Raw genomic sequence first — 26,354 nt, 5'->3', positions numbered from 1 at the left:
ACTGACTCATGTCCCTAGGGGCACCGCACAGCTCTCATTATTTATTTTTTAAGGACTAAAACAGTGGACAGTTTTTATTTCCATATGCATGGAAACCACTACACCACTAGCTTTTAGTTTTGAGTGATTACTTGATTTAGGATGCCCCTGACACACACTGGCAAGGCAGAGGCAACAGTGGAACAGAGGAACTGAAGAGGACCAAAGCTCCTCTTTTAAGACTGATTTGGATTACATTCTTGACCACATACTCTGAAGGTAGTCATGAAGATCAGGAACCGATTTTCCTAAACATTTCTAACATGCTAAACAGCTTATTGCTTGATTCCTTCCATTTATTTTCACTTCAGTTGTGAATCAAGGCTGTGCTTTCAAGGCTGGGATATATGTCCACATCAGTAATGGAGTTTAATATTAATAAAAATATAGACTTTGAGGAGGAAAAAATCAGCTGAAAGAAGAAAGACACCTTTGGTTGGCAACAGAGCTCTTTGTACTTAGCTAGAGGAGGACGGTGTTTGTGTGGTTAGTATACCTGATCATGTCTCTCTTTAATAAGGGAAGGCATGGCAGATTGGCGGGACTCTTCCTGCTTAGTGAGCAGCTACTGCAGGCATTGCCAGTGGGTTCTGGTTACTGGAAACAACTGACAAAAAGGGCACAAACGCCATAAAGTGAAAAAGCCCTGCAGTTACAGCCAGGGAACTATATAAAGTAAAAAAGTTCCCATCTATGATTAGATTGAAGAATAAATATTCTCAAAGAAAAAGAGAAAGAGAAAGAGAAAGAGAAAGAGAAAGAGAAAAAGAAAAAGAAAAAGAAAAAGAAAAAGAAAAAGAAAAAGAAAAAGAAAAAGAAAAAGAAAAAGAAAAAGAAAAAGAAAAAGAAAAAGAAAAAGAAAAAGAAAAAGAAAGAAAAAGAAAAAGAAAAAGAAAAAGAAAAAGAAAAAGAAAAAGAAAAAGAAAAAGAAAAAGAAAAAGAAAAAGAAAAAGAAAAAGAAAAAGAAAAAGAAAAAGAAAAAGAAAAAGAAAAAGAAAAAGAAGAAAAAGGTAAAGAAAAATAAAAGGAAAAAAGGAAAAAATGAAAAAGAAAAAATAGAGGAAAAAAAATGCTAAGGTTTAAATGTAACACAAGCAATAACCAGCAGGTTTTAAAGAACAAAGACAGTCTTCGTCCAGCTTCTTAAAAATGAAATGACTGGTAGGTGTCTCCATGCGGAAATTCTTCTTCTTGGACAAACCAGTATAACTGACATTGAATACACAGCCTTTTACCCCTGCCCTAACTGAATAGTATCATACCTTCTCAGACAGTTCTTCAGTTTGTCAGGCTAATTTTGGAACCTGGTTCTGCTTGCTAATGTTTCTTCATCCCACCCACATCCCATCCCACAAAGGATTCAAAATTTGGGCTAAAAGGAAAAACATACTCTGCTCAAGTACACTGTTAAACAAATGAAAAGGGCTGCTTGCTGCAGAAACATCAACTGAAATCGAAAGTAAAAGAATGGCACTAAAAAAGCAGAACTGATTTTCCTTTAAATAGGTGTGTCAAGTAGCTCGCTGCATAATTTTTATTAATACAAGCTTACTCAGTAAGAAAGCTCAAAATTTAAAATACTTTTAAAAGCGGCTCTCTTTAATGAGACAAATAAAAGTAACAGATTATAACAGACAGGCAAAACAGTTACAAAAAGCAGTGCGCTCAACCTATAATGAATATGTAAGATATTTCATTCAAAATCATTGCAGAACTTCAAAGCAAGGCAAATTTAAAGCTTAACTAAAATCTCATAGCTTGCTTCATGGCATTACCCCTCCTTTTTCTCAAAAAAAAAAAAAAAAAAAAGGAAAAAAGGGTTTTGTGCTCGCAGTTTTATATATATATATACAGAAACTTAAAAATAAGGAGGTCTCAGGCTTGATTGTCCTCCCCAGTATTTGTGTGATCAGTTCATAGTGGCGGTGCCACGCCTGATGCGAGACACATGGAGCCCCGGTGGCTGCCAGGCACTGGCGTCCCCAGGCGCAGCACGCAGTGTGCCAGCTTCTAACACTGACATGTCCCGCTCTCTTCTGGATTACATCCAACGAAAATAACTGAAGTACTCCAGCAGAGAAATTAGAAGTTGAAAAAATAACCAGGGCTGCACATTTGCTAGTCATTTAAACTTTTACCATGATAAGAGTATCCCATTATTTCTGCAAATGTTTGTTGTATTCCAAACTAATCCCAAATCTGGCCCTTTCTCTTTGTCTGTTCTTATTTTTAAGAATGGAGTTTGTTCCTGCTAGATAGCAGGCATCTTAATAAATAAGTATGTTTACAGAGATAAACAAGAGAGAGAACTCAACCTTACATTAACTGACATCTCTAGTGTAACCTCCAAAAGCATTAATGTCTCTCTATCTTCAATCTGGACAAAAAAAAAGGAAAATGTAGTAAGCCAGGAGATTGTTGTTGTAATTATTAGGATTCTGCTTCACTGTACAAAACCTGACATAGAAAAATTACCCATACAGCAGCTAGTTCCCTCTTGAGTTTAATTACAAAATTGCTTAATTGCTTTCATACAAAATATTTCTGTGTCAAGGCAGTAAGTATGGTGATGCTATTAATGCAGTCAAGGAGAAATGCACTGCCTTCATATTGAAGTGTGTAATAGTTTTGTTACAGCTATTAGAGCAGAAATAAGGTTTCTAACTTTGTAGGTGGTTAGGGGTTCTCCTATCCGACATTGGCCAGAAAGGTTACCTGGCTTCTGGGGCAGCGGGCACGCAGGGGGCTGTCCTTTGAAGACCAAAGTCACTGGGACAAACGGACTTCTGGACTAAGTAAAAATGTGATCTCGCTCCCTGGCAATTTATCAAGTATTTTCGCCAGCCACGTCATTCTGCTTTTAGCTGCTTCATACACCTCTGTCAGATTCAATGAAGGTAATGCTGTAAGTCCCGTACTACTCCAAGATTAATATTCACATAATTTCCAAAGTAGTGTTCTTAAAAGGAAATTGTTGTGAGGCAAGGAAAGGATCTCCTCTGTTCTGAGTCCTGTACCCCGGGTCTCAGCCAGCTGCTGACCAGGTAGATGCTCTCAAGGATTCTGCTTTTTAAAAAGCAGCCCCTGGCCCACAGGCAGGCCTGAAAGCTACCCGTCACGTTTTAACGAGGACCCCTTTGTGGAAGCAGCTCGAAGAGGTCTCTTTGTTTTGCTGCTTGCATCTTCCTCCCCCTCGCAGCCATCAGAAGGGAAGGGAGGCCTGGGCCCTTCCCCAAGCAAATATTTGACTTCTCATTCACAGCTGAAAGGGGGAACTGGGAGAGATCGGTGAAAGCTGAGCTGCTGCTCGTCATGTCTCACGGCAAGAAACTAACCCCCAGCCAAGAGACCCTGTGTGAGTTGCACACCCAGAACCAGGGGGAGTTGCAGCCTGTACTTTTCCCTTTTTAATGTGCTCTGTAGCCAAGAGCTAAGGTATATAAAGTGTTTTAAGAGAGCACAGGGGGGAAATTAGTGACTGCTGTATGAACACGACCTACTTGGGAAGAGTTTGCATGGTTTCTGTACAAAGACTTCCAAAGTTGTGAGTTTCTTTGAAAAGTCTGCAAACAGGAGCATACTACTTGGTTGTTCTAATCCCCCTGGATTTCTCAAAGCTTTTGAAAAAATCTTTCACCACAGGCTTTAAAGCAACTAAGCGGTCACGGGATGAGAGACAGCCTGTCATGAATAAATGATTAGCTAAGAAACAGGAAACAGAGGGGAAGGGTAAATGAAGAAAAGCCACAAGTGGAGTATGGCTGGGGTCTGTGCTGGGACCTGTGATGTTTAACATAGTCGTGAGCGGTCTTTAAAAAGGGTGAGCCAGGAGATTACAGTTTGCTGATGTGAAATTATTTGGGGTCATGAAAGTGATGAAAGGACTGCAGAAAGATCTAACACATTGAGTGGCAATAAAATGTTGGAATTTCAGTGTGTATTTACATAAAAGTGGTGCTTACAGGGGAAAACAATTCTCACTGCACAGACAAAAGGACAGGCTCTCATCTGATCACTATTGCTCAGCAACAAAACTTGGGGGTTTTGACAGATAGATGCATGAAATTATCAGGAGCGACTGAAAAACAAAATCCAGTATTAGGAATCATTGGCAAAGGAGTAAGAAACAAGACAGAAAGCATCCGGATTTGCCACTCTGTATTTGTGATCTCTCTACATTGCGAACTGGGAAAGAAACAGTAAAGCCCAACAGGAATTGCTGGAAGTTTGAATGGGCTTTTACCAAAGAAATGGGTGAGCAGGCCTGGATTCTTCAAGTGGAAAGTAGGTGACTTGTTAGATTGCAAGGTGGAAAAGAAGCTTGTTTGGAGCCATGTGTGCACTCTGCCTTCAAGAGCTAGGCTGGCAGAAGAAAAACAAAAAGGAGGCGTTTCTACAGGAGACAGAGAGCAGAGGGGCTGTTCAGCTTGTCAAAGGATACTGTGTCTGCACAGACGTCACTGGGATCAAGGGCATCTGGCCAGGTGTCTGGAAGAGACCTCCAGTGGGTTACTAAACAAATCCGAGTGCCTGGAGGAGCATGAAGGGGGAGTACCGTGAGTGCTTGTTCTGTTCCAATTCTTCCCTGAGCATCGGCTTACAGGGGCTGCTTTGGTTCACTTGGATTTTTACCTCCTGGAGGAGTAAAAGCCATCCACAAACGAGGCAGCCGTTTCTCACATTTGGGGAAACTTCAGGGGTCAGCACAGCAGGGCGACGGGCCTGACACTAGGACGCACCTTCCTGATCCTATTGTCTCCCTGCAGGTGGGGAAACAGAAACTGGAGAGATGGAGCTTGAAGCCTGAACCACGGGGGCTGCTCTTACGTTTACGGGAACTTGCTCGAAGTGTCGGCTGTTAAGTTTTGCAACAGCGGGTTTTTTTTGTTTGTTTTGTGATTTTTTGCCCTTTTTTCTGACTGCTTTCACGTGCCAGCTGCCCCTACACAGCGCCTGCACAAAATGGCCGCCGGGCCGGTTCTGTCGTTGTGACGTCGGGCACTGAGGGTCGGGCAGATCGCGGCTCCCGGGCATCCCGCGAAGTAAGCGGGTCACCCGGGGGCGACCTGTACCCGCGCAAAAATTCCTCTCACATCAGCAGTGAGGACCCGGGCGTCACCCCGAGTCGTTATTTTCCTTACTCATAAGTTTAAGGCATAACACAACTCCCTCCGGCTCGCTCGGAGGGCTCTGCGCGTCACCTCTGGAGGTCAGGGCGAACAGCTCGCCCTCACTACCCCAGCTACGACGGACTGTGTCCATTCTGCCCTGCCTTTTACCCGCTCCTCGCGCCGTCGTCAGCCGTGTAAACGTTTTTCCAGGCCGAACCGCGCCGTACCATGCAAGGGCTCGTATGCAAATGAGCCGCCGGGGCGCCGCTGGGGCTTGTGGGACCGCCGGGCTGGGGAGGGGGCGGGCATCCTCGCGCGGAGGCGCGGGGAGGAGGGAGGGGGAGGGAAGCGCCGGAAGGGGTATGATGTCACGTCCGGGGCTCGCTGGCTGCGTCTCCTCGCTGGGCCCCGCGACAAGATGGCGGACCTGTCGCTGGACGAGCTCATACGGAAGCGCGGCGTGACGGGGAAGGGCAGGTAGGCGCCCGCCGGCACACGGCGCCCCCCCGGGGCTCCCCGGGGGCTCCCCCCCCGCTCCCCCTTCCGGGCCTTCCGCTCGGGAGGCCGCTGCCGGGCCGGGCCTTCGGGGGCGGCGGCCGGCGCGCAGGGCCCGTCTGTGAGGTGAGCGGGGCGCCGCGGTTCCCTGAGCGCGCCTCTGGCTTTGCGTGGCCCGTTCCTCACCGAGGAACGACCAGTTGTTTACCTTTCCTTCTACATCTATGGGAGTTTGGAAGTCTCACGATAATACGTGATAGCAGAAATATTCCAGCACCTTTAAATCCCAGTCCTCACAAGGCTTTGCGCTTTCATTCATGCTGTCCTCCATGTTTGGAGCGGTTTCCGTGCAGCTGAGGATGCGCTGCACCTCCCTTCGCCTTTCTCAAGTCCTCCCTTTACTCTCGTTTCTCCCAGGAAATCTCCTTGCTTTGTCTGCCAAGCAGTAATCCCTCAAGTTCGTGTACCTTAAATTTCACTTGGCGCACTTAGCTTGCTTTATGAGATTTCTGAGGTAGCTAATGTGTCTTTGGGAAGGCTGGACAGACTGAACAAACTTGTCTGATCGTATTATGTGCTCTTTAGTAATCTAGACAAAATGATAACAGAAAAATGTTCAACTATAAATAAAATATCCTTACCCACAAAATCCCATTTTGTGTAATAAGTCAGAGCTCATAGTATTTGAAAGGAAATTAGATGTTTGAGATTCCCTTGTGTTTCAGGTGCCATGGCACAAAACTGGCACAAAATGCTTGAACGGTTTGTGCCGTTACAGGGTAAGCAATTCTCTCCAGAGAAGAGTTGCTTATTAGGGTAAACAAAGCCTTCAGAGAAGGTATAATCTCCAGTACAGAGTTTCCTAACTGATTTCATCATACATGTTGTTAACAGTCTAACTAATTCTGGCTTAAATGCTGATACACATATTTCGGGTTTTACTTTGATTTCTTTTATGCTTATTAAAAGGAACGCTCATGAAGCCCTCTGCAGCACTCTAACCAAGTGCTTTTTGCTTTGCTATGTTAATGCTTTTTAAAATGGCAAGGGAAGTCGTGTTTTGTGGCTGTTGCTTTATGGGTGCCGTTACACCTTCATATTCTTCTGGATATATTTTAATAAATGGTCTTTGTAACAGTCCTGCCGTGTGGAGCTGGTGTGCTTTGGCTGTACGAGAGAGCAGCTGTAGGGTTTCTAAGCTGGGTAACACAGCGGGACCCCAGTCTGAGCTTTCCAGTTCGGGGCACGGCAAGAACAGAGACGTGGAAGTGGGTGTTCAGTCTCAGGCTGTTTCATCTCTTCTCCACACATCTCTCCGCTGTGAATAGGTGATGGAAAATTAAGTTGGTAGGGTTAAGATGGTAGGGTTAAATCAGGAAATATTGATATAAAGCTATATGGAGAATTTGAATTGCATCATCATCTGAATTCGTGACATTAGACTTTTAGGTATTAAAACAAATTCTAGATACCTAATTTTAGGCTATAATACTGTGTGATGTGGTTCAGAAAGCAGATGAACACTATAGTGCTGTAGCTTATTTGGAATTTAAAAAAAGAAATGACATCAAGAATATTTTGCACTAACGTAGCTTTAAAATTGCTTACATTTTCTTCATCTTTACAAAAAAGAAGCCCAGTTAAAAGGGTTTCTTTACGAAAACTTTACACCCTAAAACTTTACAAAATGCTTAAAGGTATACCAGTATTAAAAAATTAGACAATCTACTTCCTTTTAGGGGAAATTTTGGACAAGTAAATCAGACCTAATAAGAAGCTAGTTTCTGCTTGGCTATGTAACAGGCTGCTTCTTAGTACTACAGGTGTACAAATACCATTCTTCCTGCGGACTGTTAGCTTCTGTGCTCAGTTTTGCGATGATGATGATGTACTTAAAAAGTAAAGGCCACTGAGTGCAGCAGCTCTGTCAACAGATCAAAGGAGAGGCAGCGATGCTGAAAAGTGATTTGACTTGTAAGTGTTCTTACAGGCAGTTCCTCAGTTTTGGAACTAGTGGCTTTGAGCTGAGAATGGGGCTTGTGCATTCTAGAACCCACGCCTCCTGCAGTCCCAGAGCTCTGCACCTGCTGCCCAGAACTCTTGAAATCAGACGTATAGCTCCATGCTTTCTTTGTTTCAAGGCATATGATTGTACTACGAGAGATGTTTTAGCAGAGCTGCTCAGTCTTAATGCTAGAAAATCTATTTCTATTTGTCTTCAAAGAGTTCCCCAAAGTACGTAAGTTTTTGATGAATTTTGTTTAAATATAGTAGGTTTTTTAGCACAGCTGAAGTCAGGCCTTTACTGAAGTTCATAAATGTGAGCTTAAGGATTTTTGGAAAACGGTTCCTTAGCTATTTACAAGCGAAGTGAAATCCAGCATAAAACAGTTCAGGAGCTGTACTGTTGTACTGGGACAGGTAACCTGGTCAGAGCTCTGTGCAGTAATCATGAGCTTTTCTGAGCAGTAGCACAGACACTTCTGTGGATACTGTATCACACCGTATAATGTCTGAACCTTTTTTTTTTTTTCAGGCTTAACACCAGGCCAGTATTTGGAGGTGTAAGATCTCGCATTGGGATCCAGCAAAATCTTCTGAGTAGATCGTCACCAGCCGTCAACTTCCAGCGGACGTTCGATGCCCGACAGAAGATCGGCCTCACTGATGCCCGGCACAAACTGGGGGTTAAAGATGCTCGGGAAAAACTGGTTCAAAAGGACGCTCGGTTCAAAATAAAAGGGAAGGTGCAGGATGCTCGAGAGATGTTGAATTCCCGTAAGCAGCAAAGTGTTGCTGCTGAAAAGGTGACCAAAGTGGTGGATGCCAGAGAGAAGATCAGTTTAAAAAGGAACACTCCAGCTGCTATCAGCCCAGCTATGGGGACAGTAAATCCAGCTGTGAAAATCACCAAAACTATTCAAGTAGGTCAAGCAAGCCAGCTCTGAGCCCCTCAGTTATTCTGCAGCAGTCCAGTGGAAATGATAATAGTTGCGTGAATACGTTCCCTTGTTTACAACAGTCTGTAGGGCAGGATTCAGTCTTTTTTGTGTCCTTCCGGTTTTTTGAAGAATCCAAGCTTTCATTTAAGCTTTTATTTAAATTTTGGGCCCAATAAAGACGAAAGCAGTGCTCCTGCCAGCACTAAAATACTTATCTTGAGCTGTTAAGTAGTCTCTCTTCCACAGATAAAATGCAAAGAAAGCGTATATGTTTTTTGTTGTTCTTATACCACCGTTCTTTGCAAGAGACCGTTGATTCTTATTTAACTTCTCAGGCTAGCAGCTCCTGTTGAACTCCACGTGTTACTCACAGTGAGTAGAGTCAGATGAGAAGTTTCCGTTCAGCCCCTCAGGATTGCTGTTTGAGGAGCACTTGCGTTCCTCACCTATTCAAGCATGTTGCAAGGGCGTAACTCGAGCTCCCAGTCTACCTCTTTTCCTTTCCTGCCTCCTGAAGATCCCGTGTGCCTGTACGCACCGGAACATTTGCTGGCCTCATCACTTTGAAAGCCTGGATGAGTCTTTCTGCTCAGCAGAAAATTGCCCCTTGGCGTCTTCAGATGCCAGGCTGGGAGTGAAAGGCTGGCCTGAGAAAGGATTCTTGGGGCAGTCGGAAGAGCTAATCACAGAGCTATAGAGCAGTCTGTTCAATAGCCTCAAATTAGCAGGGTAATTAATCCTCATCCTGGCCTTTTCTGCCAAATCACCGCTGTTAGGAGCTGCTGTTAGGAGCTGAACATTTGCTAGAAATCTAGGAGTTAAATGGTTTCTGGAGGCCTGGTACAGCAGCAACGTGCTCTGACCTGACTGGTTTTTGGTTTTTTTAATCACTTGGTTTGACCTACAGTGCTTGTTAGCATGTTGCTATAAAATGTTGTAGAATCATGTGGTGACTAAGACTGTAGGCAAAACCGTGCACGTAAGCAGTTATCTTATAACTTGTTTCAAGATTTACACTGAAATTCTAAATTGCCAGTGGCCCTCCTCTATGTTCCAGTTGTGGGAGCAGAATCAAACTGAACTGAACTGTCTTTGAACTAGCAAATTGAAACACGAGGGTGCTGTGCTAGAAACTATGCTTTTCTAGAGAAAATGCAAATTTGTTTTTTTTTTTTTACTGCATTTACTGAGTGTTTTTGTGAGACATTGTTTTCTGTAGTTGACAGCTTCCAGCTTTTTCGAATACCAAGAAGGCATTTTTGAGGTAGCTGCGGGTTGATTTTGGTTGCTGATTAGTGCAGCTACATTCCCTCTGTGTTGTGGTTTCCTCGTTTCACAGGCTAACATACGAGATGGCAGAAGGGTCAGGTACACTACCCTGTGCATCATTTTATTCTAGTACAGTTTATTCCAGCTCTAGTGTGAAGTGGCGTTATTTGCTTCTATGAAATGGAACTGACGAACTAGATGGTGTTGTGTCCCAACTTGTTGAGCTTAGTGGAAATAGATACCTTCTGGTTCTCTGTAACGTGATAGAAGAGAAGCTTTCTTACTGATTTAGACCATTCATGGTTTCGTATTTGCAGTGATAAAAACCTAATCAATGCTGTCGGAGCTGGAAATAAATCTTTCCTACTAAACTTGAAGTAAAACTCAAGTAATTTAAATCAAAACTTACCTGTGTGGCCTTGGGTTTTAATTTCTTCGATGAAGTGCAGGTATCTCATTCTGAACGTATCACAGGAGACACAGATGTTGTTTAATATTGAGGTGTAGCATGTTTCAAGAGCAGGAGAGTGTCTCCTTTAAGTGGTCTCAGGGGATCAATGAACAGCTCCAGTCTCTCGAAATGGCGATCTGGTGGACTGCAGTGTTTAACGCTTTGGTTCTTTCCCTCTAACTGTAGCAGAAAGCTCCAGTCCCCGGACACTCTCATCCAGCAGGAATGAGGATCAACGTGGTAAACAACCATACACACAAGCAGGTGTGTGCCCGTTCTGTGCTCTTCTTGATTTAACCCTTGTTTTTGAGGGGTGGGGTGGGCAACTGAGGGGGCAGGAGGGTGTCCATGCACGTTGGTGGGTGCAAGGAGAACTTAAGATAGGAAAGAAGAGAGAGTTAACAAGGTCTCTGACAGCTTGGCTCTTCGTTCGAGTGCAGTAAGATACTTCCGTGGTAACTGAGGCTTTCATTTAGTCTAACTGAACCTGATTCTTCATGTGTTACGTGAATACAGTGTAGGTATTCCCAGTTCTTGTTACGAGAACATGTTTTTTCCAGAGACCAAGACCTTTAGCCGTAGTGTCTTTTCATAAATGCTTCACTGATACGGCGTCGAGTCCAGGTGTTGGTTGCTTTGATTCAGCATCCTGGCAGCCTCTTCACGGAGTGGATGTTGTTAGGCATTGTCAAGTGCTCCGCAGCGAGATGGGAGAGGGTGTTACCTTCCTGTGAAACCCCAGCGGTGGGTCCCTGCTGGAAACCTGATGATGAATGATTTTAACTGTTTTTTTTTTTTTGATGTACTGTCAACATTACCATATCAAGCAGCCTTTGTTTGAGGAAAACTCTAGAATTTGTGCTGTCTCTCTTGGGATCAGTCTTAAAGGCCTTTGCTGCGGCCCCCAAGCGTTTGGCTACCTTACCACCTTGGGTTCTTTCAAAGGAATTACATTATGTTACTTTGTATGTATGTATGCATAAACTGTGGTATGAAATACGGGAGAACTAGCACTGACAATACCATGTCGTGTTTATTTTATGCCTCGATTAGGGTAACTTTAGCTGTTTATGTCTTCGTTGACCTGCTGCCCTCACCTATCCCAGATGCAATCACTTCAGAAAGTGTCTTCATTATTCTGACCTTGTTACCAGACGCCTTGACTCTGTTTTGCTGTCTTTAACTCAAATCCATTGTCCTCTTGCCTGGCATTTTTGCCAGTTGTAACAACCTCCCTGTTCATAAACCAGAATCTCGTTGACCATGAAAACCCACTTATTTTTCAAGCTGTCATTGCTGACCTCTTCATTTTTCTTCACCTTTCTGCTGAATTAACGGGAAGCTCTTTCGAGTTGTGATTTCCTATGTTCTGGGCAGTACCATATGCATATAAACTTTTTTTTCTTAGAAATATTGTTTAGAGTCTATGAAAAATATTTGGATTGTTGTTAGCCTCAGTGTTTTAAGGCAGGGCTATGGGCATTATGCGGAACTGGGAAATGAATTCTTTAGTAACCTCACAGTACAGTGTTTTCTGGTGCCAGGTGGGCGTGTGCTGTGCTGAGGAACGCAGCCGATTCAAAAGGAACGTTCAGTTCAGTTGTATTCGGCAGGCATCTGCTTCCTTTTACGAAAAATATATGCATAGGCTTCAACTTTAAAGGTAGAAGGGTGCTAAAACATAAGCCATTAAGGCTTTATTCTAGTAATGCGGTTTCATCAGTGCTGGTAAGGTCTAGAGATTAGAGGAATCTGTACGTGACTTCAGTACACTTAGGGAAATCGCATCTCTGGAAAAGAAGTTTGATCTTACACTGACATTATGAAATGGACTTGTATTCTCTCAGCTCTCTGTCCTCCAGATGTGAGGGTAAGAGCCAAGTCCAAAGTAGTTGTGCATTCCCAAACACGCAAACATCGTGTTTGCAATGCTAAACGTGAATCCAGTCTGGGTGTGGGTGGAGAGCAGCCCTGAGGAGAAGGACTTCGGGGTGTTGGTTGATGAAAAGCTCAACGCGAGCTGGCAATGTGCACTTAAAGCCCAGAAAGCCAGCCGTATCCTGAGCCGCATCAAAAGAAGCGTGGTCAGCAGGGCGAGGGAGGTGAATCTCCCCCTCTGCTCTGCTCTCGAGACCCCACCTGAGTGCTGCATTCAGCTCTGGGGCTCCCAACGTAAGAAGGACATGGACCTGTTAGAGTGGGTCCGGAGGAGGGGCCACAGAGGTGATCAGAGGGCTGGAGCACCCAGAGAAGGCTCTGGGGAGAGCTCTGGTGGCTGCCTTTGAGTACCTAAAGGAGGCCTACAGGAAAGTTGGAAGGGGACTCTTTGTCAGGAAGTGTGCTGATAGGGCAAGGGTAACGGTTTTAAGTTGAAAGAGGGTAGGTTGAGATTAGATATAAGGAAGAAATTCTTTACTATGGGGGTGGTGAGGCCCTGGCACAGGTAGCCCAGAGAGGTTATAGATGCCCCATCCCTGGAGGTGCTCAAGGCCAGGCTGGATGGGGCTTTGGGCAACCTGGTCTGGTGGGAGGTGTCCCTGCCCATGGCAGGGGGGTTGGAACCAGGAGGTCTTTAAGGTCCCTTCCAGCCCAAACTGCTGTGTGTCCATTTCCTCATGTTACTGCGTGTGTTCTGAAGAAGGCTGAAGACAGGAGAAAATCTCTTATTTTAGAAATCACTTCTAAAGTAAATCTACCTTCTTGTAAACTATTATCTTGCTTCCTTTCAGGGTCTGTATGACATGGAAGATGATGATGAAAGTGTCTCTCCCCTTCCTAGCAAACAGATGAAAATCACCACCACAAACAGTTTCCTGCACAACGCGGTAAGGGATTATCTGAACAGTCCCCACCACGCCATGCTCACATTGGCTGGACGCACAGGCTGCGGCTTTACAGGGCTTATGTTCTTTTAAAGTATGTAAACGATGCTCTACCCTGAAATGTTTGCTCTTCACCCCGCCCTTCTCTCTGTGTCAGTGCTGCTAGTGTTACTTTTGGGACAGGCTCCCTTTTAGGCTAACTGATTGTATAGGCCTTTTGCAGCCAGAATGTGTGCTGTCTCCCTCGCTGGCAGGTTGCTGCGTGTTAGTTCTTGACTTTCTTCTTGTTGGGAAAGTGCATTGTGCCTATCTCGGTTGAGCAGGCAAGCAAGGGAAGCTTTCTGCTGCTCCTAGAGACTGGACATTGAAGCAGGAAATCTCTTGCCGTGCAAAATCTTAGTTGACAGGTTGTTGGGAATACTCATGCTCTGGAGAAGATGGAAGTTCAACACAAATGCGAGGTCCCACTGCAACTGAAGTTGGGGACTGGCTAGAAAGCAGCTTTGTAGGAAAGGACCTGGGGCTGCTGCTGGGCGATATACTAAGAATGACCTGGCGCTGCAGCCTCGCAGCAATGATGGCCAGCTGCACGTTAGGCTGTATTAGTGAGATCATAGCCAGCAACTCAAGGGAAATAATTATTCCCATCTATCTGGCGCTTGTGAGAATGCACCTGGAATGCTATGCCCATTTTGGGGCTCCGTGATACAAGGCAGACTGATACCATACACCAGCATGGGTAGGGGGCTGCAGAAAACGATGGATGAGGAGAGGACAAGAGAGCAGGGTTTCTTCAGGCTGAGAAAGAAGGCTGTTGTGAGATGTCTGCTCCTTTTTCACTGTCTAATTAGGTGGTCAAAAAGGGCAAAAAACAGACCCTTTTCACAGACGAATGGAGCGAAGATGAGCCAACAAATGTGGTGCAGCAAACTAAGTTCTAGTTAGATGTAAGAAGGGATTGTGGAGTTCTCAGGGTCAGATTCTGGCAGAGGGACCTGGACAGGTCGTGAAATCTGTTCTCAAGAGATGCTGAAGTTCGGCTGGATGAGGCCTTGAGCCAACTTGATGCGCCTTTGAAGTTAGCCCTGTTTCAGACACAGCGGTTGGACGTGGGTTTGTCCTAAATTATTCAGTGGTTTTAAGAGAGCAAATGAGTGCAGCTTTACCATCACCCAGGCAATCTTCTGCAGTGATTATCGCAGGCTTTTCTCGTGTGGGTGTTCAGAATAGAGCTCCAGACTTCCCAGCAGGTACTAAGCACAGTTTTTATTCTGGCTTTAGACTTCCTGGGTAGCTGCGAGTAGAAAAGTCACGCTCCAAGTCTTCACGTGCCCTAGCTCTATGTTTCTGAAGAACTACTACTGTTTGCACTAGGGAAGCTCAATTTTACTGTAAACGAACAATTGTTGTGTACACTGTGTCAACTGCTTGAGAATCTTTGGACAAAAGGTGTCTTCCAAATTCAAATTGCACTGCTAAAGTTCATTTAAGAAGAGTATGAGACTTAAGTGTGTCTAAAAAGTGCTCTTTTGCAAGGGAAGTGCTCTTTCAAGATAATCATGCCAAAAAAAAACTTCAGTTGACTTTTGCCTCACAGCTGAAAGTCTCCAACACTGCCGTGGTTTTGACACTGGGAAGGACATGAAGTTTTTAATGCATGCCAGCAGTGCTTCCTGCTCTTGTGCTTGAAAAAATGAGCTTACTTTTGTCACCTGCAGCTCTCAGAGATACTTTCTCTCCTTCTGTAGACTGGGCTGAGTGGCAATAAGTTCTCTCTGTCCAAGACTGTTCCCCTGACTAAAGTGGTCCAGAATGATACGTACACGGCTCCACCTGCACCTCCTTCCCCAATGCGGACAAAGGCCTTGACAAACATGTCCCGGACCTTGGTGACAAAAGAGGAGCCTCCAAAAGAGCCAGCGCCTGTTGAGGTGAGCTCCGGGAAGTGGGGACATGATCCTTAGAGAAACCTCTGAAACAGCTGAAGCTTGCTGTTGATTGGATTTGTGAGCAGTTTGCTTCTGCCTGCCTCGCACCACTACCTCTGGGAGTCCTTCAGGCTTATTCCGATAGCTGCGACCTGTTTCACGAGAATTTTAAACCTGTCTGAACATCCTCTTCTCCAGCATTTGAGAGACTGGGAATTCTCAGACAGTGCGTCTCACTTCTTTTATTTTTCTTTCTAGCGTGGGAGGGGGAGCACGTGGTCTTGGAGGAAGCAGGTAGATGTCACCAGGAGATGGCAGTTGTTATCTGGACACCCTTTGGGGGCTTCCATGTCCCTAGGAATACTGTTTTAACACTAGTTTGTGTAGTCTTCTGTCCTCTGCTGCTAGCAAAAAGAATAGGATTCTTCGAAGAGCAGCTTCTTGCTATCTACACAAGACTTCTCAGGCAATTTGTAGAGAACCTGCCTGGAATTGCTTTGCCAAACTGCCTGCTGCTGGGTACGGATGTTCCCAGGCACATTGATCGAGTTCAGCATGCTCTGGAGAGGCTGGAGCCCTACTTCAGATTTCCTGGCTGGTTCTGAACATAGCTTAGATGTGCTCTTAAAAGGGAGTATGGGCACAATGAGTGAGTATTGTGTATGTGTGCAGATTAAGTTAGTGTTATACTTGGGAACAGGAGAGGAAAAGTTACTTCAGAGAGATATTGATATGAAAAAGGGGCTTTTTTTCATTCTCAGATGAGCTGGGCTTTTCTAAGCATTGGTATTTTCTATTACTAGCTGTAGTTTTCTTTTATGCATGTGTACAAACTTTCCCAGGCACCCTTTTAGTGACTTTTTTTTGTTTATTTTATTTGCTGTGCTGTCGTTGCTGCATTTCTGACCTTCTGCGTGTAATGTATTTGTTCGTGTCGGTAGCTGGCGTTCAGTCCCTTGGAAGGCACAAAGATGACCGTAAACAATCTGCATCCTCGCGTCACTGAGGAGGACATTGTTGTGAGTGTTGCTTACTGCCAAACTGTGGGTGAATGAAGCTTCCTTCCCCTACCCTACCCCTTTTGATAAATCCCTCTATGGTGAATACGGTGAAGAGGGATTGCAAAAGTTGAGTGTTTCCTGATTTTTTGGGGGGCAGGGTGGCGTGAGCTGTTCACTGTTGTTTTTTTTTAATGTATGCTCAAGAAGATGGTAGAAAATCCCATTTCTAGAGCTACCTGACATCACTTAGAAGACTTCATGCTAAGCGATGCTTAGTGTTCTCCCTGAACTTAATGCTCCCATGCAAATTACCTAGCTCCTTCCATGCTCAGCAGGCAGAGAACAACCCAGGTCTGTATGCACTCCCGTATAAAAAATATGCCCAGTACTTGTTACATAGCAAACACGTTAAGACAAGTGGCAGCTGTCAGGTTCTGCCATGTGTTTACTGAACGGGAGTGGGGATGTAATTAGGAAACCGAGCCCTTCTCGCTCATTGTGTCTGTCTGGTTCGTGTGGTGCCTTTGATGTGACCGCGGTCGTGACCAACGCTCTGCCCTTAGGAGTTATTCTGTGTGTGTGGCGCTCTGAAGCGAGCCCGACTGGTGCACCCAGGAGTGGCTGAAGTAGTCTTTGTGAAGAAAGAAGATGCAATCACAGCATATAAGAAATACAACAACAGATGCTTAGATGGTAAGTTTGAGCGGGGTTGCACTGAGGACAGATACGTTTCATAGAATCACACAATATTCCGAGTTGGAAGGGACCCACAAGGATCATCGAGTCCAACTCCTGGCACCACACAGGTCTAACCAGAAATTCAGACCATGTGACTAAGTGCACAGTCCAAACGCTTTTTAAACTCTGACAGGCTCGGTGCAGTGACTACTTCCCTGGGGAGCCTGTTCCAGTGTGTGACAACCCTCTCAGTGAAGAACCTCTTCCTGATGTCCAGCCTAAACCTCCCCTGCCTCAGCTTGACACCATTCCTTCAGGGCATAGTCAAAGATGTTTCGAATGAGACTTGTAAAACAGTTAGTGTCAGCTTCTCTATAAACTTTGAACAATGCACTTCTTGATCTGGGTCTGCCATTTGTTATAGGCTGAAATTAGCTGGTAAGTACTTAGCTGGAAAGAGGTGTTTTTCCTCTGACAAGTGAGTGACAAGTTAAAAATACCAGATCAAGAGCCGAAAGCTCAGAATGGGAGATTCTCTTGCATCTGTGCTAAGGGCTTTTAATCTATATGTGCTCTCTTACTTGGTGCAATTTTTCCTGTTGTACAGAGTGTTTCAGTGACACTTCTGTCCTTGTAATTTTGCAACAAAAGACGTATCAGCTGTTCCTTCTCACGTTTCCTCAACATGTGGAACTCTGTTGCTTACACTGTTGCATGATATTTCTGGGGTCTTTCCTTACCGGGATTCTGAGATAAGGACTCTTTGTTTTGGTTTAGGTCAACCAATGAAATGCAACCTTCATATGAATGGGAATGTCATCACCTCAGACCAGCCTATATTGCTGTAAGTGTCCCTGTGCGTGGGGGGGGAGAACCAAACACATTTCCAGGTTCTGTTCTGAAGAGAATATGAGGGGAGGAAAACTGCTGGCGAATTATTGTCCCCTGAATATTCTCCTCTTGTTTGTGGCTCTGCGCTGAGTGCAGTTTGACTCTGTAGTGTTTCCAGCCCTGGAAATGAGTTCAAAATGAGACTGAGATCAGGATGTTCTTGTGTCTGAAAGTATATTTAAAACATTTGGGAATATATGGAATAAGGGAGGAAATATGGGAAAGGAAGAACACTGAGAACAGCAAACATGGGCATTGTGTTAAATTTTATTTCATAATGAGAGGTTAAATACTGCTTTTTAATCTTCCAGGCGATTGAGTGATACTCCTTCAGTGAAGAAGGAAGGGGAACCACGCCGGACAAGTGCAAGCACTGCGTCAAATCCCCCAGCTGAGGTGGACCCTGACACCATCTTGAAGGCACTCTTCAAATCCTCAGGGGTCTCTTCCTCTGTGCAGCCCACAGAATTCAAAATCAAACTCTGAGAAGGAGGAGTGAGCAGCGGACTGGAAAACTCAATTAAGTTGGGGAATGAGAAAAGTGCAGGAGTGCAGATGTCGTTTGCATTTGCCTGCCTTGAAGTTTTTTTTTGTTTTCTATGATCGCTACCTTACTGTACAATAGTGTTTTCCTCTTGTGTGTGTATTTTCTGTTTTCATAGTTGGAGTTTTCTTCCACTATTTTTTTTCCAAGAGAATAACCTCTCCCTTCTGCCAGTAATATATTACTAAGCATATACCATGTAATTCCCTCCTTTACTCCAAAGCCCTTAGTGGCCATTAAAAGTGCACATAGACTTTGAGGGAAGGGGTGGCCATCTCCTTCTCTTCTGTCCTACCTTTAACTAAAAGGTGCATCCCCTGGATTTTCAACAGGCAAGAACAACACACTGTTCCCAAAATTGCTGCACTGGGTACGAAGTCAGGTGTGGCCACGTACAGGAAGTGCCATCTTGCATCTTTGACTCGTATGCATTTGGTAGCATACTGTTTCATTCTGACTGCTGGGTATTTTTCTGCTCAGCAGCTGTGATGTTGAGAAGTGTGAAAAACTGAGCTTCCCACCGTGTGTACCAGCCATTGGAGGCATCAGGCACAAAGGACATAAGCACACATGCAGCACCCATTGTGCTACAGGAGGGATGCTTCAACTCTGGTAATACATGGAGGCGGGGGAAAAAACAGCTCTGCCATTGGTACAGTGAACATATTTACCCCGTAGGGTCAGGCTGAGTTAATTTTCTCCTGTGTCGACTGAAAATTAAGAACCAGGATTGTGTTCAGAGCTAGAGGAAATCCTAGTGTTTCATTCCCAGTAGACTGTATTGCATCTTCCTGCCGATGCAGGGACATCAAGGTTTTTTCTTACCTTCTGACTTAACCAGTCTCCTTTTATGAAAAGGAAGGAGCTGGGGCCTTTTTCTGATACTAACACGTAAGAAGCAGTCTTCACTTGCCCTGGAGAAATCGCTTTCTTGAGAGGTATAATTTGGGCAATGTTTGGCTGCTGTGCTGGCCTGTTGCTCACATAAATGGATTTGGAGGATGATCGCTGTGCTTCGTTGCTGCAAGTTTTGGAGGAGAGCAGGCAGCACTATGTAAGGGACGCTTGGAGAGGGGTGTTAAGCAAGTCCCCTGCTGAGCAGCAAGGGTGGAACTTTGGCCAGTGAGCATCTGTGATGAGCCACAGGCCACTAGGTGGCACTTCCAATACCTCCTTTGGTAGTACAGCATTATTGTCATGGATATTTGAAGTCCCAGTAGCTCCATTTGTTTGTGTTAGTTCAAATTGTATTATAAGAGAGGAAGGGAAAGAGCCACTTCGAGAAGCTGGTTGGGGGTTGAATTTGATCCTTCTAGCTAGGAGATTAACCTAACCCATTTGGTTCAGGTCTGCAGAACTTCAGTGAGCTTTCCGTAATCGGTGTAGGTCCAGATTCTCCGGGTCCCGATTCTTGGTCAGCCCTGTGTTTCTTTTGCTTTCTTGTTCTGTATGAATTCTGCTCTATCTAGCTGGTGCAAACCATTCCTTATCTCACCTTTTAGCCATGGAGATAACTGAGAACTTGGCAGGACTTGTTTTTCCGGAGTACTCTCTTTGGTTTGGAAATCAACGACACCATTTCTGGTAGGGTGCTTTGTTTGAACAGCAGATGTTTGTAGGGGAGGGGACTTAAGACAGCTGTTGTTCCCCTTTCTTAGATCACCCACCAAACACCTGTGTTTTAATAAAAACTGGGGGGAGGGCGGAGAAATGTTAGGGTTGGAGAAGATAATGTATTATCTGTTTCTGAATAAACGTTTGTTATACGGAGAGTGGATTCTAAGCCTTTTTAGATGCTGTGAAGCAACTGAAAGATCAGTAGGTAGAGTTGTTCAATATTGAATCAAGTGTGCTTTTAAAAAAAATAGAAACTTCAAATCTCTAATGCTGCTGGTTAAGTGGTAAATGCCATAGGTAGCTGATAGTGCGATGGAAGACCAAGAGGAAGAGTATGTGGATAATCAATTGATACTCATAAGTAATTTCATCTAGATTATCTCATCAAAATTAATAGCTGATTGTTGCTGTTGAAATGGGAACAATTTGTGACCCCACCTAGTCCCAATTTATTTGTCACATGAAAGCAATGGCAATTTGTTATTGACAGCCTAGTGATTTAAAAATAATTTTAAAAGTGCAGCTGTGAAGGTAGAGTACCTGTTCCAGATAAAGTAGGGTGCTTTCCTAATCAGTTAGGTAAGATCATAAGGCTGTGAAAATGTGAAGACATGTATTGTGATTGCATATCTTGTCTCCCCATTCTTTCAGAAGAGACTGAAGCAAGTTTTTTAATTGATTTATATCCATTCCAAAAGCCAAATAGCAAGAAGATGCATTTTGTAACTTGCTGTTAAATCATGCATTGTTTAGGTTATCTGTGATGAATTATGATGACATTAACATACTTCCTTGGAAGAACTACTGCTTTGTTCTCTATCTCTGTGATCTGTGCAGTAAATCCTTTTTTTTTTTTAATTGTTCAGGTCGATGATTGTTTAAACGCCGCTCTATGACGTGTCTTACAGCAGTGTCTTGGTTGTGCGTTTCTCTGCCTGCTCCTGTAGTCAGTCAGCTCTCTGAAGTCATCTTAGCTTTCTAGTTCTTCGTAGTGTTGCTTGTTTCAGCAGGCACTTGAAAGAAGAGTAACCTGCAGTTATTCTAGGCTTTTTTAAGCAGCTCACCTTGCAGCTGACAAATTTCTTACTGTTCTGGAATTGTCATGCTAATCTTGTTACATTCCACTGAGTTCTCACCTACCATCTTCTGACTTAACATCTATGCACATTTGCCCTTATGCAGCATGGTTATATTTTTTTTTTCGGGGCTACTAAGAGATTGTAAGCTCACATATGAAATACGAATGGTTTGCACTAACTCAATATGGCTGTCCAGGACAGGTGGTAGGTAATATGTAATAATGTCTCTCAAACTTCCTTTGCTTTTTCAAAAATATGCTGTCTTCTGAAGTGATGCCACAATTTGCAAGTTTGCCTGGTATACTTTTATAGCTTTTGCATGTACCATATCATCTGATAAATGTTAATTAACTTCGATATCTTGAGTCAACTAACCATATCACTTCTTACTTTCACAAACCATTTTTTCACCTTGTACGTGTCTTGTTTCAAGATCTTTATTTTTGGAGTTGTCTTCTCTTCCATCCAATCATAAATATAACTTCCTCTGTAACGGTTGTATTTTATCTTCTCCTGATTTACAAGAGTCTTTAAGAACAGTTGTACTTACTGTTGTCTTCTGAGTGTTTTTACAAATCTTTAACATTTCTTTATTCTTTTATTTGCCTCTCTACCATTAAGCACATTTGCTGTTTTACACTGTTCTCACTGTTCAGGTCTTCATTTCAGAACTGTTAAACTAACTGATTGTGTGCAATAAGCTTCCTTAACAGTAAGCATACTGTTCTTTAGAGATTCTACCTAGGTATTGTTCTTCATAGCATTGCATTTCCATAGTCCTTAGCCAAGGATTTCCAGAGGAACTTCAGTGTAGAAATACACCTCTAATGCCAAATTGTTGGGCGACATAACCCAACGGCTACTTTGCTTGCCCTGGCTTCAGCCTCTTTACTCCCCTGTGCCTGTCTCAGTTATTTCCCGTGACTGTGTAATGTGCCCCACCACCGCCTGGGGTAAAAAAAATAAAAAAATAATTAAAAAAAAATCAGGTTTTGAGATAGCACCCCCTGTACCTGTGGAAACTGTCTCTAGGGAAACCTTTACCTTTCCACATCCATTGGTGCATCACCTCATGTTACGTCTTGTTCCCTTGGTGTGCTACTCTTGTGTTCCTTCTGCTGTCTTCATGCATTAGTGTTAGCCACTGTTTTCATGACTATCTTTCCCTGGGCTTTCTCTATTCTGTGGCACACTTCCAGAGTGCGTGCAATATTGTCTCAAGTTTAGCGTACCTGTAAAAGCTGTAAATTGCCTGCTGCCTTATGAGGAAGGTTTAAGGAATAGTCAAAACCTCCCAGCCCAGGTGGCTCACAGCTTTCTTTGGAGGTCAGACGTGGTAGCAGGCTCTTGAAAGACTGTGATCCGCAGGTGTGAGGAAAGCCATGCCTCAGCTGGGCTGCGTGCCTCCTTGGGGTTGGGGCAGGAGAGTAGGTAGCTACCTTCCTCTTCTCCAGCACCTCCCACAGGTCCCAGTGCCTTCCGCCTCCTCAGCATCAGCAACCCTGAGCCAGGGGCTTTGGGCTTTACCTCAAGCGAGGCTCGAGGCGAGCTGTCCCCGGCTCGCCCCGCGTGAGCGCAGCCCGGCTCCCCCTCAGGGCCAGGCCCCGCCGCCATTAGGAGCGGCGCGGGGCGAACTACAGCTCCCGGCAGCCCTCGCTGCCCGCCGCTTCCCGCCGCGCTAAGATGGCGGCCGCCAGGCAGCGTGCGGCAGGAGCGGCGCCGCCGGGCTACACGGGTGAGGGGCGGCGGGGAGGGACGCGCCGGGCCGGGGGCCGGGGGCCGGGAGCGGGGCCTCTAACAACCGCTGTGTCCCCCGCAGCCCTGGCGGTGAAGTTCGGGGAGCGGCAGCGCTCGCCCCACTGCCTGCTGGTGAAGGAGCACCGCGTGCGGGAAGGGCCCGGCGACGCGCACCCGCCCGGCCGCACCCTCTTCGTCCTCAACGTGCCCCCGTACTGCGGCCCGGTGAGTGCGGCCGGCGGCCGGGCCCCTCGCGGGGCCTCCCGCACCGCTGACCCGGGGCCGAGTCGCTCCTGCTCTGCCCTGACTCTTGTCTCGTAACCTCCGTGCCAAGGAGTCCCTGTCCAGGTTGTTCGCCAGCTGCGGGCCGGTGCAGGGCGTGGACGTCAGGGACAAGCCGGGGCCGGGGGAGAAGACGGAAAAACTCAGCTCCAAGTTCTTCAGCCGCAGGACTGCGACGGTAAAGCTCGCGGGGGGAGATAACCGGTGCTTCACTGGTCACAACGGGAAGAAATCTAGAGTATTGAGCCGTGCTGTTTAGCAGGAGTTGTGGAAAAACTGCGTGGGGAGACTTGGCAACGTGATTCAAAATTGCCTTATCTTTTTTTTTTTTTTTAATCCATTCTTGTGTGACTTGTGCTTTGATTGCTATTTTATGCTTCAGTTCTTTGCTGCATCACCGTGGTATATCCGACTGGCGAGGGTGGGTCTTTTTCTTTTAGGGATTTCAAGTAGCATACGTGGTGTTCAAGAAACCAGCTAGCATCCAAGCAGTCAAGGCCCTGGCAGAGGAAGGTCCCTTGCTGATATCAACAGACAGTCACCCTGTGAAAACTGGCATTAGCAGTAAGTAAGCAGCAGCAATCTTCCTGTTAGCCGGAGCAGGGGAAACCTTTTCCTTGCTGGATACTACCTAGCATGTTCCAATTTCATTCTCACCTCTTTGTGATGAGCCTGAGCTGGGGAGATGTCCAGCATTTCATTATTCTGCCTTTTTTTACTCTATCATATTGCTATCTTGTATTGGACGTTGTAGAGCCTAAGTGACCCTACAGGAGGATGGGGTCAGTTGATCCAATGGAAGGGCAGTTTTTCCCCACATCTCTTCAATTTCACGTAGCTGCAGAGAAGCTGGCTGTTTTTTACCCTCAGAATGGAGGCCAGACTCATGAACAGGCACCAGATGGCTGTCAAGATGACCCCTTGGTAGGAAGGCAGCCCTGAATGTTGCACCTCTTGGGCTTAAGGTAGCTCACTCCTGCTTGGGAAAGTTGCAAGCTCTTCCCATCATTTAGCTTCCCGTTGCTTACTGCCTGTGGCCTGGGCCTCAAATTGATTGTTCATGAGCTAATGCAGCGGGGAAGCTGAACAGAAATGGGAATGGAGCGTGTCGTTTCCCACAGCAGTTCTCTCTAGAGCTGCTCAAATGTGCTGCACTAGAGCTTGCTTCTAACAGACTCTGTGGCTGACTTCTGCTGTCTGTGTCTCAGAGTGGATCGCCAGATACGCAGACTCAGTAGTGGATCAGGAAAAACTGAAGACTGAGGTGGACACCTTCATGCAAGACTATGACAAAAAGATAGCACAGGTGAGGCCGGGCTGGGGAGGGAACCCAGCCTAAGCAGTTTGTTTGGAGAAGGAAAGGAAGAGAGAGAGGATCTCTCAGTGCCCAGGCCCTGTTGCAAATGGCAGAGGGGGAAACACGCTGGCTAGAAGGGTTGGTGGTGGACAGTCACGTTCTGGTTTGGTTTGGTTCATCGCACCTGGTGTCCACAAATAAAATGGGTCCTGCCTGGCATGCACTGTTGTGACTGAGACTTGAGCACCTTTGTCCTTGGTTCCATGCCTTCCTTCAAATCTTGCTGTAACTTTCCATGTGGGTAAGCGGGACCTTGGGGGGAGCCGTGTTTCAGACTGGCTGGCAGCCCTGACTGCACTAAGCCGCCTCGCCTTCCTGTCTTTATAGGAAGAAGCCAAAGCGGCCCAGGAGGAGGGCGTGCCAGATAAGGAGGGCTGGGTGAAGGTAACACGGAAGGGCCGGAAGCCTGGCCTGCCCCGGACAGAGGCCGCCAACCTGCGGGTGCTGGAGAGGGAGAAGCGGAAAAGGGCCCGCAAAGAGCTGCTCAACTTCTACGCCTGGCAGCATCGCGAGACCAAGAGAGAGCGTGAGTGTCTGAGTCCCCTCCTGCCTGTCTCTTTTCTCTCACACTGTGGTCCAAAGAGTATCCTTTCTTCTTCAGCAGCCACTACATCCAGCTGCAGGTGAACAGCCAGCTTGGTGGTGGTGTGAATGGCCTCACCAGTTCCCGCGGGCCCCTTGCCACCACTCAGCCCAACAATCTGTGGGAGAGCGTACAGATCACAGCTTTCTAACAGATTTTGTCAGTCTGCATAGAGGCAGGCGCTGAGAGGGAAAACTAGCATGTTCTGTCCCCAAGAGGGAGCTGCAGCACTGCAGGAGAGCAGCCAGAGCCTCAGCTCTGCTCTTAGCCCTGGTGCAAAGGGACCTGCTCTGGGAAGTAGGTGCTTTCAGTGGCAGCACTGAACCCGTCACAGTGTGCCAAGGTGGAGCTCCCCGGGGAGAGGGAGGAGGTCTGCTGCTCCTGTGTGACATCCCTTCTTTTTTTTTTTTTCTGCCTGTTTCAGATATTGCCCAGTTGAGGAAGAAATTTGAAGAGGACAAGCAAAGAATCGCACTGATGCGAGCCCAGCGCAAGTTTAGGCCATACTGAGCCACGCCGAGCTCTTTCCTCAGATGCCTGTGCTGAAGAGGGCAGGAGAGATGCCAACAGACTCCACATGCCAAAGAGTTTCAAGGAATTGAGGCAGCTTCATGCTGTCCCTGCCCCTGGACCTGAAGTGGGAGATCACAGCAACCACAGCCGGAGGGGGAGTTGGCTTCGCTCACACCGGCATCCTCCTGCTCTCCTGGCCACGTCTGCGCTGCCATCGTCGCTATTTTCCATGGTGTGTGGGTGCAGGGGGCTGAGGCATGTCCTGTGACAACCTGTATCTCCCTGCCACCCAAGGCCTTCCCAAAGCTCGGTGAGAAACAGAATTGGCCCAGCACAGCCTCTGCAGGGGCAGGGAATGGCTGAAGCACTGTAAATAAACTGCTGCTCTGTTCCCAACGCACAGGAACGCCTCTCTCCCCCTTGCTCTGCTGTGGGAAGCAACCTCTTACGTGCTGGACTGGGGTGGTGATAAAAGTCATGGCTTGTTTCTCAGTGCTCCTTTATGCGTTTACCCGGGGGTCAGGAAGAAGGGGAGGGAGTGACCTTGGGAATTAAAAAAAAAAAAAAAAAAGGCAAAAATGACTGGTAAATTCCCAGGCCTCCTGTCGGCCTCAACAGGAGGCAGGTAAGGATGGCCACAGGCACATCCAGCCGTGGGGTAGCGCTTTTGCTGCTGCCCACACAACTTGGACTTCACCCCAGCAGTCTGTGACTGCTGCTGCTGTGATCTGAAAGGAGCCACCCCAGGCTTCCACACGGTTATTTTACTGCCTGCAGCCTTGGTAAGGGACTGACCGTGAGCGTACGGAGGAAGTGCTGAAAAATTCCACAGAGCTGGGCTGAAATAGATTCGCCCTCCCCTAGAAAACCCACTGTCAATGCAGTTTCTATTGCGTGGGGAGATTGCCAGGCCTGCTTGCTTCATTTGGCTTTTTGCATCAATTTACAAGGCAGATGGATGCTTTACATGCATTCTGCTTTAGATACGGCATGTTAAAATCGCTGCCTCTTAAGA

At 46.0% G+C, this 26,354-nt stretch overlaps 2 protein-coding genes and 2 long non-coding RNA genes across 7 annotated transcripts; 2 read left to right on the top strand and 2 right to left on the bottom strand.

The window, feature by feature from the left end:
* Positions 1-1,611: 1,611 nt before the first annotated feature.
* LOC308198082 lies at positions 1,612-5,310 on the bottom strand. Of its 2 annotated transcripts, XR_013953575.1 has the most exons (3): positions 4,672-5,212; positions 4,481-4,569; positions 1,612-3,456 (listed from the first exon to the last, which is right to left on the bottom strand). It is a non-coding gene; the product is annotated as an uncharacterized lncRNA (long non-coding RNA). The 2 variants fall into 2 exon arrangements; XR_013953574.1 differs by lacking the exon at positions 1,612-3,456 and having other exon boundaries at positions 4,451-4,569; positions 4,672-5,310.
* A 158-nt stretch (positions 5,311-5,468) lies between these two features.
* POLDIP3 (DNA polymerase delta interacting protein 3) lies at positions 5,469-20,646 on the top strand. 2 transcript variants are annotated; one of them, XM_080599610.1, is made up of 9 exons: positions 5,469-5,627; positions 8,182-8,569; positions 10,497-10,571; positions 13,037-13,132; positions 14,878-15,060; positions 15,999-16,076; positions 16,622-16,751; positions 17,514-17,580; positions 17,939-20,646. In XM_080599610.1, exons 1-9 carry the CDS (start codon positions 5,569-5,571, stop codon positions 18,111-18,113), a joined length of 1,251 nt encoding a protein of 416 aa, XP_080455736.1. In that variant the 5' UTR covers positions 5,469-5,568; the 3' UTR covers positions 18,114-20,646. The 2 variants fall into 2 exon arrangements, with proteins under 2 accessions (XP_080455736.1, XP_080455735.1); XM_080599609.1 differs by having other exon boundaries at positions 10,494-10,571.
* LOC308198085 lies at positions 18,177-22,030 on the bottom strand. The gene is made up of 2 exons (XR_013953576.1): positions 21,912-22,030; positions 18,177-21,815 (listed from the first exon to the last, which is right to left on the bottom strand). It is a non-coding gene; the product is annotated as an uncharacterized lncRNA (long non-coding RNA).
* A 345-nt stretch (positions 22,031-22,375) lies between these two features.
* RRP7A (ribosomal RNA processing 7 homolog A) lies at positions 22,376-25,918 on the top strand. 2 transcript variants are annotated; one of them, XM_080599664.1, is made up of 7 exons: positions 22,376-22,602; positions 22,687-22,829; positions 22,939-23,064; positions 23,327-23,450; positions 24,095-24,192; positions 24,571-24,769; positions 25,251-25,918. In XM_080599664.1, exons 1-7 carry the CDS (start codon positions 22,551-22,553, stop codon positions 25,334-25,336), a joined length of 828 nt encoding a protein of 275 aa, XP_080455790.1. In that variant the 5' UTR covers positions 22,376-22,550; the 3' UTR covers positions 25,337-25,918. The 2 variants fall into 2 exon arrangements, with proteins under 2 accessions (XP_080455790.1, XP_080455789.1); XM_080599663.1 differs by having other exon boundaries at positions 22,376-22,829.
* Positions 25,919-26,354: the final 436 nt, after the last annotated feature.

Source organism: Anser brachyrhynchus (genome assembly GCF_964034855.1).
Source record: "Anser brachyrhynchus genome assembly, chromosome: 1".
Classification (NCBI taxonomy): Eukaryota; Metazoa; Chordata; class Aves; order Anseriformes; family Anatidae; genus Anser; species Anser brachyrhynchus.
This window is presented reverse-complemented; position numbering and strand designations above follow the sequence as displayed.